This window comes from Hibiscus syriacus, unplaced genomic scaffold, assembly GCF_006381635.1.
Source record: "Hibiscus syriacus cultivar Baekdansim isolate YM2019G1 unplaced genomic scaffold, ASM638163v2 tig00110840_pilon, whole genome shotgun sequence".
Taxonomy (NCBI): domain Eukaryota; kingdom Viridiplantae; phylum Streptophyta; class Magnoliopsida; order Malvales; family Malvaceae; genus Hibiscus; species Hibiscus syriacus.
In genome coordinates this window covers 2,102,145-2,117,680 of record NW_024062887.1, presented here as the reverse complement: position 1 = coordinate 2,117,680, position 15,536 = coordinate 2,102,145, and the positions used below count along the sequence as shown (strand labels likewise).

Genomic DNA, 15,536 nt, shown 5'->3' with positions numbered 1-15,536 from the left:
TTGTACTAGATCACCCTCTTAGAATTCTCTTGGATGTACTTTTTTTGTCATGAGACTTCATCATCCGTTTCTGATACATCTGTCCATGGCAAATAGCTTTCAATCTTTTCTCCTCATAAGGTTCAATTGATCAAATCTAGCTTGGATCCATTCAGATTCATCCAATTTTATTTCTCTCAATATTCGAAGCGATGGAATCTCAACTTCAATTGGTAAGACTGCTTCCATCCCGTAGACTAAAGAAAACGGTGTTGCCCAAGTAGATGTTCGAACAGTAGTTCAGTATGCATATAAAGCAAAAGGTAACTTCTCGTGCCAATCTTTGTAAGTTTCAGTGGTCTTTGTAATGATTCTCTTGATGTTCTTATTACTGCTTCAACTGCCCCATTCATTTTGGACGATATGCCACTGAGTTTGCATGTTGATCTAAACTGTGCACAAAGTTCGGTCATCATTTATTGTTCAGGTTCAAAGCATTATCTGTAATGATCCTTTCTGGTAGGCCATACCGACAAACTATCTCTTTCTTTATGAATTTGCAGACTGTGGACCTCTTAATATTGGCATATGAAGCAACTTCAACCCATTTGGTAAAATAATCAATTGCCACAAGGATGAAACAATGTCATTCGATGCTTTTGGTGTGATTGCACCAATGACATCTATTCCCCACATAGAAAATGGCCAGGGTGCTGTCATTACATGTAAAGGAGATGGGGGTACATGAATCTTGTCTGCATATATCTGGAATTTATGACATTTCCTTGCATAATCAATGCAATCTGTGTGCATGGTAGCCCAATAGTATCCATATCTCATTATTTTTCTGGCCATGGAAAGACCATTTACATGTGTTCCACATATTCCACTGTGTATTTCTTCAATGATGCTTCTAGCTTCGCTGGTATTTAACATCTCAATAGCATTTGATCATTGCTTCTTCTATACATAATCTCGCCATCAAGAAAATATCCAGCAGCCTTTCTTCTCAAGGTTCTTTTATCAATTCCGATGCATTTGGTGGATAACTTTGATTTTTGATATATTGCAGAATATCATGATACCATGGTTTACCATCTACCTCTTCTTCCACACTATAACAATGTGCAGGAATTTCATATACTTGCATTTTGATTGGCATCATATCAATTTCTTAGTTGCCTGAAACATAGCAGCTAATGTAGCCAAAGCATCTGCCATTTGATTTTCTTCTCGAGGGAGATAATTGAGGTGACTCTCTCAAATTCTTTCACTAATTCGAGGGTAAAATTTCGGTATTCCAACAATTTGGGATCTTTTGTTTCCCATTCTCCTCGCAATTGATACACCACTAACGATGAATCTCCGTATATCTTGAGACATTTGATTTTTCTTTCTATAGCTGCTTTCAATCCCATGACACAAGCTCGTATTCGCCATGTTATTGGTGCAAAAGAAATCCAGTCTACTTGTAAAGGGATAATAAATATTTTCTGGAGAAATTAACACTGCCCCGATTCCTCGTCCCAAAGCATTAGATGCTCCGTCAAAGTAAAGCTTCCAAAATGCAGATGCATCATTTGTTCTGACTTCTTCATTCATGGATATGCACAACAAATCTTCATCGGGAAAATTGAAGTTCAAAGGCTGATAATCATTTGATACACTGGCCAGAAAATCAGCTATGACACTTCCTTTTATCGCTTTTTGGTTGACATATACAATATCAAACTCAGATAATACATCTGCCATCTAGCCATTCTGCCTGTCAAAGCTGGTGATTCATTAAGAATTTCAAAGGATCAAGTTTTGATATCAACCAAGTAGTATGGATAACATATATTGTCTGAGTCTTCGAGTAGTCCACACCAAGGCACAACATAATTTTTGTATTGGTGGATATCTAATTCACAATCAGTAAATTTTTTACTCAGATAATAAATAGCTTTTTCTTTCCTTCCAGATTCATCATGCTGTCCTAGTACACATCCCATCGAATTTTCGAAGACCGTCAAGTAGAGAATTAACGGTCTATCAGGCATTGGTGATACTAAAATGGGGCATTGGATAAATATTTCTTAATAATATCCAAAGTTTCTTGACATTCTTCATTCCAGACTTCAGGATTGTTCTTTCGAAGTAATTTGAACACTGGATCACATTTGTCAGTTAATTGAGAAATGAACCGAGATATATAATTTAATCTTCCCAAAAAGCCTCGAACTTCTTTTTTTGTATTGGGTGGTGGGAGATTTTGAATTGCTTTTACTTTATCTGGATCAATCTCAATTCCTTTTTTGCTGACCATAAATCCCAAAAGTTTCCCGGAAGTTACCCCAAAAGTGCATTTTGCGGGGTTGAGCTTTAATTGATACTTCCTCAATCTCTAGAAAAGCTTTCTCAGGTTTTTAATATGTTCTTCTTCAGTTCGGGATTTGGCAATCATGTCATCACTATACTTCAATCTCTTTGTGCATCATGTCATGAAACAAAGTTATCATGGCTCTTTGATACGTTGCCCCTGCATTTTTCAATCCAAATGGCATCACTTTGTAGCAGAATGTGCCCCACATGGTTACAAATGTTGTTTTTTCCATGTCTTCAGGATTCATTTTTATCTGATTATATCCTGAAAAGCCATCCATAAAAGAAACCATGCGTGTCCTGCAGTATTGTCCACCAATGTGTCTATGTGGGGTAATGGAAAGCTATCTTTCGGACTAGCTTTGTTGAGATCTTTGTAATCCACACACATTTGAACTTTCCATTTTTCTTCGGTACGGGAACAATGTTGGCTAACCATTCTGGGTATTTAGCTGCCTGTAGGAAACCTGCATTGATTGTTTCATCACTTCCTCTTTGATCTGCAACAACATTTCTGGCCTCATTCGTCTGAGCTTTTGTTGGACCGGTTTATATTCTGGATTGATTGGAAGCTTGTGTATCACTATATCTGTGCTTAAACCAGGCATATCTTGATAAGACCAGGCAAAGATATCTTTGAACTCTTGAAGGAGATTTATCAATTCTTGTTTTATCTGGATTGTCAGAGTAGTACCAATTTTCACCTCTTTCATTTCTTCATATGTTCCCAAATTCACATTCTCAATCTCTTCTTTGTGGGGTAGAATTTGTTTGTCTTCTTTTTCTACCAATCTTAATAGTTCAGTAGGAACATCACATTCCAGTTCATCTTCACACCCATTGATTTCTTCCAGACATAGGGTTGCTCTAAATTAATCTCTTGATTAAATTTAGGAATAAACATGCTATTAACATGGTGACACCTGCAAATTTAAGTCGGACATATTTCCGAAAGAATATAGTAAATTTATGAAATAAATAAATGTAAAAATGTAAGAAAATGTAAAGAATGATGCCATCTGAAAATTTTAAAGAAAATTTCTTATATTTAACATAATTTCCTTTACAAGATAACAAAAAGTTTTCATATTTTTGAGCTAAACATAAAGATTAGTTCTGAATATTACTCTGCGTTAATATTAAAACTATAGGAAGATCTTCAGTGGTCCAATTGTTGAGTGTTTCTCCAGGAAAACATGGGCGAATCCTATCCAAGTATTTGCCAGTCTTGTTGTCATTCATGATCATGTTGATAAATAATCCATTCATAGCTTCTTCAACTATGTTTGATCTTTCCTCAACTTTTCTTCTTTAAAGGCTTCAACAAGCTGTTGTTCTACATTAATTGTTCCCCCTGATCTGAATGTGGTCTTCAACTGTGGGAAAAACATGTGTTCCCAAAGGATTTCTTTCCCTTTCAACCTTGCCTTTCTGTCTTCACATCTTCTTTTCATCTCTTTGTTCTTTACTGAAAATTGGGCTTAAATCCAAGCCCAAAACGATCTTTCTTCATCTGTATATTTACAGGAACCGAAATCCCTTGAAGATTCTTTCCTAAACCTTTCCCAGCTTTAGCTCCGATGCCTAAAGTTTGTCGTACCATCATCTTGGTGCAATCAGATAATCTAGGATATGGAATTTTACTTCCTTCTGCAATAAAGGTTGCATTGACAAATTCAAGAGCTCGGAAAGAGCATTCAAGTGCATCATCATTGGTTTCAATATATGGAACATCACTTGTTATAGACGCAATGATTTGTTCTTCAGCTCCTACGCATATTAGTTGTCCATCAACAACAAATTTCAATTTCTGATGTAATGAAGAAGGAACGGCTCCTGCTGAATGAATCCATGGCCTCCCTAATAAACAATTATATGTAGGGTGGATGTCCATCACCACAAAGTTAATATTGTACACGACTGGTCAAATTAACAACAGTATTTCCATTTTCCCGAGCACCTCTTTTTGAGTACCATCAAAGGCTCGCACTACATTCTGATAACTCTTCATGTGTGATTGATCCACAGGCATTCTTTGAAGTGTGACTAGAGGCATCAAGTTGAGAGTGGATCCATTGTCAATCAATACTCCTGGCAACACATGACCATGATAATGTGTCGTGATGTTCAAAGCTTTTACTGACCCCATTCCGCCTTCCGGTATTTCATCATCCGTGAACGTTATGTAATTGTCAGCGGCTATATGTCCCACAATTCTGTCAAGTTTATTGAGGGATATATCCTCAGGGATAAATGTTTGATTGAGCATTTTCATCAAAGCATTTCTATGTGCTTCTGAATTCATCAATAGATCAAGAATAGAAATTCTCGCTTGTTGTTTGTGTAGTTGTTCAACCACACTATACTCACTATGTTTCAGGAATTTCAAAAATTCGTGGGCTTGTTTTTCTGTCACAGCTCATTGAATGCTGGAGGGGATTCATCATCAAATACCTTCTGAGGTATTGCCATGGCTTTTCCTTTTGCTTTCACTTGTTCTGAAGCATTGGATGTTTCGGGAGAGTAACATCTCCCACTTCTTGTAAAGAATCCGACTTCGCTTACTACTTCAGACGTCGATGTTGTACCCAAACTCTGTATTTTCTCTTCTGTTTTTCTAGAGAAACATATCCTCCTACCATTGAAACATTGGTAGTATATTCCAAGGTACCCTGCGGGTATCTTTGTATGGAAATGGTAGAGGAGTGGTGATAACTACTTTCGGCTTTATTGGTGCAGGAATCACCGTAGATGATTTCACATTAATGATCACAGGATCATTTATTCTTTGACTAGGTTTAGAATCCTCTGATGAGCAAACATCATCTTCTTTTTTCCCTGGTTCTTCTTCAAAGATTTCTATTTCTCTGTCGTTCATCAATTTTTGCACCAAATCCCTAAACTCAGGACATAGTTGAATTTTATGCCCTTCTCTTGATGATATTCACAATAATTCTTGCCTTCATTCTGCTTTGGCCTGAATTGTTGTGGAATTATACCGGCTAAAGAGAGTTGTTGGAATACCGAAACAAAAGGAGATTTAATTTCAGAAATGTCAGTTTTTGCTTTCTTTCTGTTCTCTTCTGAATTGCATTCACGTTTTTATCTCCATGATTTGGCAATGGATGATTTGATGCAGATGGTGTATTGAATTCCAACTTTCCAGTGTTGATCAAATTTTGAACCACCCTTTTGAATGCCAAACAGTTTTCAATAGAATGACCCGTAATTCCTTCATGGTAAACACAATGTGCCTTTGTATCATACCAAGGAGGGAATGGTGGTTGCATGGGAACCAAAGGATAGGGCCGTATGACATCTGCTTTTAACAGCGAATCATAGATCTCAGCATATGGTACTGGTAAAGGTGTAAAAGACAACCTTTCATTTTCCTTTCGAGATCCTCTGGACTCTGCTCGATTAGTGTTTGTTTCCTCTTTCTTAACCCTTGGCTGGGTTATTGTAACACTTTTCGATGAATCCTTGTTGTAAGAGTTTGCATTGTTAACTTCATTCTCTTTTTTCCAGTACATAGGTCTTTTGGAACTAGACCCCTCATTTGATTCAATTTTGCTACTTTTTAAGACATTTTCAATGAGTTCTCCAGAAATGACCAAATCTGCAAATTTCTGGTTGCATTCCCCATTAGATGATTTAAATAAGGAGCTTTCAATATATGGACAAATATTACTGTGGCCTCTTTTTCTGACAAAGGTGGTTGAACTTGGGCTGCTGTGTCACGCCATCTCTGGGCATACTGTCTGAATGTTTCATTATTCTTTTTCTCCAAATTTTGGAGAGTCCATCTATCAGGGACCATGTCTGTTACGTGGCGGTACTGCTCTAAGAATGCTTTAGCCAGATCTTTCCAGGATCTAATGTTGGCTTTGGTCAATTGAGTATACCATTTTAAAGCTGGTCCTGTCAAACTATCCTGAAAGCAGTGAATTAACAATTTCTCGTCTTTCACATATCCTGCCATTCTGCGACAAAACATAGTAATGTGGGATGAAGGGCATGTAGTACCGTCATATTTATCAATTCGGGAGCTTTGAACTTGATGGGGAGGATTAGGTCTGGAACCAAACTCAACTCACTAGCGTCAAACCCATAAAATGATTCAGTTATTTCCACGGATTTCATTCGTTCTTCTAAGCTCTTGATCTGTCTGGTCAATTCTTCATTTACTTTTTCTTTCTCATTCAGCTCATTCAAATCTGGGATTAAATGCTCAGTATTAAAATCCCCTATTTTCACATCTGATATAAGCGGATTTTTGCTTGAAGATGCAGGATCCACTTGTCTATTTTCATGTGGTTTGGCTTCTTGAATGCTGATGTACGAGCATTGATTTGTATAGGTGTAGTACCAGAATGATAAATTAGTTCTGGTGGAAAACCTAGAGGATACATAGGTTCTTGGTCGAAAGATACAGGATTTTCATGCATTTTTCCAATGATAGCCTGTCTTTTAAACATGTCCTCTATTTTCTGCATCATGCTGTCTTGTGAATTTGCAATACTAGCTTCAATTTTTTCCAGCTTCATTCTCATTTCTGCTTGTTCTTTATTATGCTGTTCCTCAATACGTTGTTTTTATCCTCCATAATTCTCTTAGTAGCTTGTCTAGTACCGTAGTGATGTTGTATTTCTCTTTTGGCCAGAATAACTGCGATTGAAAAATCTTTTGATATTATTTTTTCCAAATTTTAATTAATGAATTTTATCTTAATAATAAAAATTATACATAAAGAAAATCATGAAATGAATAATGATTATGCAAAATGCATGTATGCAAAAAGGTATTGATCCCAAAAGTTAACTGTCATAGAACAACTTTCATCGGCATACAAAAGTTTCTTATAATATTCATAACTACAGATAAGGCGTAGCTTTCCTATTAAGCTCTATAATTTCTTTCATTAACCATGACACCTTTTTCCGCACTTAGAAACTGGATCAACGTGATGCTCAATTATTTTGGCTTCAACAGCTAGTTCCCCAACATATCTAGCAACTTTGCTCATTTGTACCATGGCCTCGAACACCATATTACTTCTTTCTTCACTTCTTTCAACATAGAAATCAGTTGACTTTTGCCATTGTTCATTCGTTCCTTCAAGAGTTTGCTCTAACTCAGTGATTCTGACTTGACAATTGTACATAATATTTCAAGATCTCTAATGCGTCTTCGCAGTGAAGCACTTTCCTCATTACTTTCTTTGAGATCATTAGGTCCTAGACGAACCTTTTCTTGAAATAATGATTCTTCAAGTTACGAAATGTAAGCGTTAAACTCTGAGTTTTTGTTTCTAGACTGATCCAGATCTGCTTCAAGTTTTGTTCGTGCTTCTTGCGTTCTTTGATTAATCTTCTGGATTTGAACATTCTTGTTTCTGCATCTTTGCATCCAATTGCTAGCCACTTCTTGCTCTACCTCAATTTGGTGTTGAAATTCTTTCTTTCCAACTCCCATTTTTCTTTTTCAATATTGAACTCTTCAATCTTTTGGCCCCTGACTTCAAGTACAGCAATCAGCTGGTTCATTTCAGATTCAAATCCCTTGAACATGATATTTTTCTCACCTTCAAATTTATCAAAGATGTCATTCTTCATTTCTTCTAAATCTTTGGCTCGATCCCTTTCTCTTTGCATTTCATTCATGATCTCGCGGTGTTCAGCCTTGTTTTATAATTCGCTCTCTTCTGTTGACCTCAAAATCTTCCATTTTTTGCTTTCCTTTCTCAAGGCTTTTGAGTAGACGGCTATTCTTTCCTTTCAGATCTTCAACTCGACTTTTCTCGATGTTCAACTCTCTGTCATCTGTACCGTTGATTGGCTTGGTCCTGATGCTTTCCGGGATTTATATAACTCTTGGTAATTTTTCTTAAATGTTCTAAATTCACCATCAATTTTTCTTGTTTTCTCTCAACATTGCACATTGTGATGAATGAAAGTCAATATCAACACCCAACATAGCTTTATCTCGTCTCATTTGCTCTAATTCTCTTGACCAGCCTTCTTTTTCTGCTTCAAACTCAACTCTCAGGATTTCAATCTCTGATGGAACCACCTTAATGCGATCTTCCATAGAGATATCCTCATTTTGATCTGGTAGAGGAATATTTTCATTTTTCCTGACATATCTCCATTCCTCATAATCAGGAGTTAGCATTTCTTTTGCTGCTTTAGCTCGGATACAAAAAGTTGTTTTCCAAGCTGTAACGGCTTCCATGATATTTCTTTTATAATTTTTGCTGTGGAATGCGAACTCAGATGAATGTAATCCAGTGGTGACAGGTACAAATTGACGACCTTCATACTGTCTTATGACCAGAAGTGGTGCATATCCAATTCCTCCCATAATCCGCAGCATTATCCAATTGTAATCACCACATTTGTAAAAGAATTCCCTTTGGATTTGCCACAGGGCTCGCCAAACAACGTCATTACTTTGCAGATTTCGAAAGCATTAATCCACATATCTTTCTTAATTCTTTCGGCCATTCTTGCTCCAGAAATTCTTTAATGGTGAGTAATCCGTGTTAAAGCGTCGGTATGAAACCTTTTCTGTCTTCCAGAAATGGCTATGGACCCAAACATATAACAACTGGGTACACCCTGAGAATCGTCCACCTCCTAGCTTTCTACAAGCATTTAACGATCTGAAGGTCTCTGCTAGAATTGCAGAAGCAGGATTAATCTTTTTCGGTAGCTGTTCAAACAAATCTACCACTGCAGCTTCAACATATCCCAATACTTTTGGGAAGATGACCATACCATACATACCCAGAGCAAATAGATCGAATCGTACTTTAGTGTCTGGATGACTCTGAATAAGTTCTTTAATGTTGGTCCAAGCAATGCCTTCGCTTTCGCCTTTTGTTTTGTACGGGATGCCACCCATTCTTCTCGTACCCCGGCAATCTTTGCTAATTTAACTCGAAAGGGTTGAGTTTTAATTGACTTTGAATAGATTCGATTCTCCAAAGCCCCTTCGATATGTAGCAAAGTTGTGTACTCTTCAATAGTAGGGACCAAGTCCTCCTTATTGAGAGTGAAGCAATTGTACCCTGGATTCCAGAATTGAATTAGGGCTCTGAGTAATTCATCATCAACTTTGACATAGAGCAAATATGGGATGTCTCCGTAAGTCTGATAAAACTGCAATTTTTTGTTTGAATCCCAACTTTCCCAAATGCTTCGCAAATCTTGCATATCATTTCTTTTTAGCGAAACTGGAGCATAACTGGCCAAGTCAGATACATAATCATCCTGCAAACTGTTTCCTTCTTGTCTTTGTAAGTCCTCAGCCCACTGTCTTACTTCTGAGTTTAGAATTATTTGATTTGAACACTTTTTATCCATGGATGAAGGCTTTCCAATGAGACAATTAACACGAGGATCAATTCCTTTTTATCCTGTATGATGCTATGCAAACAGAAAAGATAAAGAACAAACAAAAAGAAATGAATTAGTTTACATAATAAAGAAATTTAATAATAACATTTACCTAAATATTTTTATTTAAACATGTTTTTTCATAATTTAAATAATTTAAATATACATGTAATTTAATCAGAAAAAAAATAAATTAACAGGAAATTAGAATTCATTTCTCCTGTGTGTACACCTATTTGGATAAAATTTCGGCATGACTTCGGATCGGAAGAGTTTCTAGGGTTTATTATATGTAGGGTTTCAGATCTAAGAATAAAGGTACCCGAATTGTCCTTGTTAGTGCCCCCTTGGGTTGCTAACCCTCAATCCTAGTCCATCACAGACTAAAATGGATCGAGTTCAATTCGAGAGGATACATTTCTCTATGCCTGACACGGAGAATAATTCTCACGAAGACATAGAGCATATGAACCCCGAAAGTTACTTGCTAGGTCTGACACGAAGAATAATTCTCACGAAGACGTCGCTTTCACCCCCACTTAAAAGGGACAAACTCAATTATAGAGCTTATGTTATGCAATGCAAGTATTGTGTGTGAGGAGAAATGTTCAAACCTTTGACAGAAAAATAAATAATGAAATAAAATACTTGTAAATAAAATGAAATATTAATAATATATATAAATACTATAATAATATGTATAAAAAAAAGACTTATAATTAATATATGAAATTTAATTTATAATTAATAGAGATATTTATAATTGATTTTTAAAATTTGACCAGGTCCCCAACGGAGTCGCCAAGCTGTCGTAACTGGTTTTTGTCCTGGTACGAAAAATTTATTTGGCGGAAAAATTGATGTGAATAAATGGTTTTGAAAATAATTTGGGAGTCGCCATCGGCCTTTTTGGGTCAGGTAGGTCGAATACCTAAAAATTATTTTTTTAAAAGAGTTTTAAGAAACATCAATTAAAAAATTGAACTGATCTGCGTTTATAACCAAAAATTCGTTCTTTTTAATAAAAAGGGATTCGTGGTCGGTTACGTTTAGGGAAGGATTAGCACCCTACAACGCCCAAATTGGTACTTTTTAATTATAAATTGTCTCTATTATTAAAAATTCAAAATATATTTAATTATAATCCTATTATTTCAAAATTATATAAAAATATTTAAAAATATCGGAAAAGGACTTCTAGGTGCCTTAAGACAACTCTTTTCTTTGATATTAATAAATATTAATTTGAATAAAATTAAATAATAATTTTTTATAATATTTAATTTTAAAATACCAGAATAGGACATCCAGTTGTATTAAGACTGCCCTTTCTTCGATAAATATTAAAATAATTTATTGAAAAAAATAAAATTATTATATATATTATTATATAATAATATATTAATAATACAATAAAAATATAAAGAACTATATGAAAATATTTAAAATTGGTGACTAATTATAGTAAAATTAAAATTAAATATCCAATTCATAATTAATCAAATTATAGGGATTAAACATGCTATTTTCTTATTTATTAATTCAGTGACTAAAATAAAACTTATCTAAAATTCGAATATCAGATTAAAATAAATTAAAATATAAACTCGGGATTAAATATTAATTATTAAAATTAAGGGATTAAATCTGTTATTTACCCTAAATATTATTTTAATAAAGGACTAAAATAAATAAAACTAAATTTAAAGATCAAATTAAAAGGATTATAAATTGATTTAGTGACTAAAATGTAAGAGATACAAGTTATAATGGCTGCGGACGGTATTTAACAATTAAAATTTGCACAAATAGTCCTTCCCGAAACGACGTCGTTCGGGAAGGCCTATTTAAGGTCTGAAACGACTGGCCCGAAGGGCCAGCCTTCATTTCTCAGTTTCTCCTCTCTCTCTCTTCTCTGAGAGAGAATTTTCTCTCTCGCTTCTCTCTAAAACAGAGAGAAGCCAGCCGGCCGGCAGCCGTCTGCCGGTGTTCTTCCGCCGTCGGCCCCCGCCTTCGGTGGCCGGAATAAAATTTTTTTTATACTAAAACATAGATCGGACCGTCCTAATGACGGTTCCGATGGCTTTTTCTTTTAAACGGCTCCCGATCGGAGCAAATCTAAGAAATATACCTTCGGTTTTCGAAGTTTTTGGTGAGGTCCGGTGGTCGTGGCTTCCTCGGTAAGCTTCTCTTCTTTCTTTTTTTTTTCTTCTGTTTCGTTGCTGGTTTGTTGGGTTGTTGTTCTCTGTTTTGTTGTTTTTGCTCTGTTTCTGTCTCTCCGGCTCTGTTGTTCTATGTCTTTGTTCGCAGATGGGGTGATGGCTTTATAGCCATCACCGGTGTGGCCATCGGACCGGGTAAAAGAATACCCTTCGGTGAGTCACCGGACTCCCAGTGGTGACTCACCCCATACCATAGCGTGGACGGCTGGCGTTGGAGCTTCTGGAGCCTTCGTTGGGGCGTGGCAGCGGCTGGAGCAACGTGGAGCGGCGGCAGCTGGTGTAGTCCCTAGGGTATCATAACCCTAGGGTTTCGTCTGGCGCCATCTGGACCGTTGGATCTGCAAGATCCAACGGTGGCAAGCTGAGGCGGCTGGGAGAATAGGGAAACCCTAATATGGTTTAGGGTTTCCATTGGGCTTCTGGATTTGGGCCACCATTTGTAATTGGGCCTCCATTTTGGGTTTTGTAATATTAAATAATATATATTTAATAATTATTATTATAATTATAATATAATAATTATTATATAAATAACATTAAAATGAAAAAAAATGAATATCTTCAAACTTAAAAAGAGGGATTCGGCTGGCTCATTATTGAGCTATTGGGAAAGCAAAAAGAACTCAGCTAGCTCATTATTAAACCAAAACTGCTCTGCGCAAATCACACCACGAATTCTCGTCGGAGGAGTGGCTTTTTTTTTTTTTTTGCCTTTGGCAGGCCGCTTTGAAATCGTTTCTTCTTTCTCCCCCCCCCCCCCTATTTGTGCCTTTGGTGTTTGTCTTGAAATGGTTATCTTAATGATAATAACTTTGAACCTGCAAAGAGATGAGTGGATAATGTAATTGTTTTACAGTTCTGAATTTTTATACCAAGAAGCCTACGGCTCAATATGTTCCATGTTAACTGCAGCTTTATTAGTATCAAAGAGTTTGTTGCAAACTATTCAAAACTAAAACCTAATGGGAATAAGTTATGGAAAAAGTGCCAATTGAAATGTTATTAGTTTATGCAAAATTTCTAGCCTAAAGAGTTTGTTTTCAAGTGAAGATTTCAAGTGAAGGGTTTTGGGAACTCGTTTGGTCCTGTCTTTATTGATGGTGGTTGTCTGAATTGGCAGTGGGGTTGGGTTCGGGGTGATGCGATTTCTTGAAAGTGTTGCTGTCTGTACTGATGATGATGTGCCCAACCCTCTTGTATCGAATCGAGGAATTCACCGATCAAAGCACTCTCTATGGTCAACAATCCAACCTCGAACTCCAAGAGATTTTGCGAGACAAAGCCCCACTTGAACCCACCATGACCAACCCACTCTGTATTCGTTCAAGCCAGCACAGCCAAATCCATACCCCAAGTGGTGGTGTAGTCCAATTTACCCATCCACGTCCATGAACTCGCTTCTGCGGGACTTGTTTCACTGCTTTAATAATATCAGCCACAAAATTGTCGTGCATATGCTGTAGCCTCATTGGCAGTGGTTATTCGGCAATGAAACGCCAGATTATTACGGTTAAGCAGGATTTATGCTAGGATATTAAACTTTTAGAAAGGTAAAGGTAAAGGAGTGAAAAACAGTAAACTAGCTAAGCAATGGCTATGTCCAAATCATCCTGCAAAATTGATTCAACTTCAACAGAAGGAGTTTTAGAAAGGTAAAGGTAAATTATAGAATTTTATAAGGTAAAAGTAAATAATTAATAAAAAATAACTAAATTATATAAAAATTTAAAATTTTTAAGAGACAACTACATACACTAGGTCATCTCTAATTATGAACCTTCCAAAGGCTCCACACTGAATACCACCATTGGGCTGCAACACCTCTAAATTATTAATAAATTTATAAATATAACATGAATTTCAAAAAAGTTATGAACACATCATTTTACTAATCAATTGTAGTAAACATATCACTTTACTATCAAATCTGTAATAGATATTAATCTTTCTCTTACAATTGAATGACTTGATTGTTATAATTTATAAATAAAGTAATTTGTTTGTCATTAAAAGTTAAATAAAAAAGATAAGATGAGGAATAAGAGAATGTATTACTGCCAAAAATCTACACTACAAATATAACCATACTATGACAACTAGGGGTGAACGTTCGATCGAGTCGAGTCGAGTCAAATTTTCAAGTTTCTATTTAAATTTAATTGTAAATATTTTCAATATTATGGCATTATTGGATTCCAATTTAAACAATATTTTATAATAATATACAATACATTTATATTTTTTTGTATTTTTTTAATATGTAATTTAAATATACCATAAAAAGTCGAGGGACTCGACTCAAACTTGAAAATCAATATACTAATTATTAAAAATTTTGAGTTGTATTTTACAACTAGATTTGAACTTTAAATTTTTTCGAGTCGAGTTTATGAAATTATAACTCGAAGTCAATTCGAGTCGAGTAAAAAAATTGATTTTTCAAGTCGAGTCGAGTTTTGCTCACCCCTAATAGCAACGCATGAAAAGTTTTCAACTCGTGAAATTATAATTATCCAACAGTTCAAAACAGGTTTACTGATACAAAGTAAAGTTTACTCAATACAAACATAATTTATCTCAGAAAATAAAAATACAAATACCTAACAACTTGCACGTAAAGTTAATATGTCATAACAAAAGAGAGCAGTAGGTCTTCCTCGTTCACTTGATTAATGAATAATGCAGCTTCATGCTTCAGATTATTCCGGCGCCATTCTTTCACTGAGAAAAGAACAAGGAACTGTAACGTTAGCTTCATCATTCCTTAGGAAGCCCGATTAAAAGAAAAATGATACTGACCGAAGCAATTGAGTTAACTGAGAAGTCTTGGCAAAGTAGCCTTCTTCTCGTGCCTTGAGGATGTTGAGCATAAGCGCCAAGCGGATTTGAGTGTTAACGCTCTGTTGGATCATTTGCTGCGCTTCTCCCCTTAGTTGCTCACATTCTTCATTTATTTCTTCAATTTTTGCTCCAACTCGTCTTTGCCCTTCCTTTATGAATTCTTGCTCTATGCTTATCTCTGCCATCTCTTTTTTCAACCTTCTGAATCTTGCTCTCGTGATTTTCTTCGCAATCTTTCTCTGTCAATATTTATCAGTTAGAAACAAAGAATTTAAGCAACAAGCAACTCTAGGAAAGCATATATATATATATATATATATATAATATAGACCTTAAGCATGAGGCATCTATGTTTATTTGGATGGGTGTTAAACTTAAGAGAAGCCATGAGATTATGTATGTAATGTGATTCACTTGATACCCTTTTGCTAGCACTGTCCAAATGTATTTATAATTGGTTTTTCTTACGAGTTATTGCTAACTTTCTTAACAAGGTTTTGACCAAACCATTATCCTTGGAATTGTTAGTATCTTTTGAGAAATTTCTCTCCAGGGTACTTGAAGAAGAAGTTCTTCTGCAAACTTCCAAGCTTGTCTAATTTTATACTTGTAGTTTAGTTGAATATTCAAATGTTATTTTTCGTGGTATCCAAGGTTGGACTTTCTTTTAACCTTTTTTCTTTTCAATTTCTATACTCACTTTTCATTAATGATGTCACTCTTCATCATT

At 35.6% G+C, this 15,536-nt stretch overlaps 1 protein-coding gene across 1 annotated transcript; it reads right to left on the bottom strand.

Moving 5' to 3' along the window:
• Window positions 1–14,596: 14,596 nt before the first annotated feature.
• LOC120143303 lies at window positions 14,597–15,245 on the bottom strand. The gene is made up of 3 exons (XM_039157659.1): window positions 15,138–15,245; window positions 14,765–15,045; window positions 14,597–14,686 (listed from the first exon to the last, which is right to left on the bottom strand). Exons 1-3 carry the CDS (start codon window positions 15,192–15,194, stop codon window positions 14,665–14,667), a joined length of 360 nt encoding a protein of 119 aa, XP_039013590.1. The 5' UTR covers window positions 15,195–15,245; the 3' UTR covers window positions 14,597–14,664.
• Window positions 15,246–15,536: the final 291 nt, after the last annotated feature.

Bases quoted from the DNA above. Each gene is read 5' to 3' on its own strand.
- LOC120143303 (XM_039157659.1), bottom strand. From the start codon at position 15,194: ATGGCTTCTCTTAAGTTTAACACCCATCCAAATAAACATAGATGCCTC. The intron at 15,046-15,137 runs GTCTATATTATA...AAATATTGACAG, and splicing joins ATAGATGCCTCATGCTTAAG to AGAAAGATTGCGAAGAAAAT. The intron at 14,687-14,764 runs GTCAGTATCATT...TTCTTTTCTCAG, and splicing joins CAGTTAACTCAATTGCTTCG to TGAAAGAATGGCGCCGGAAT.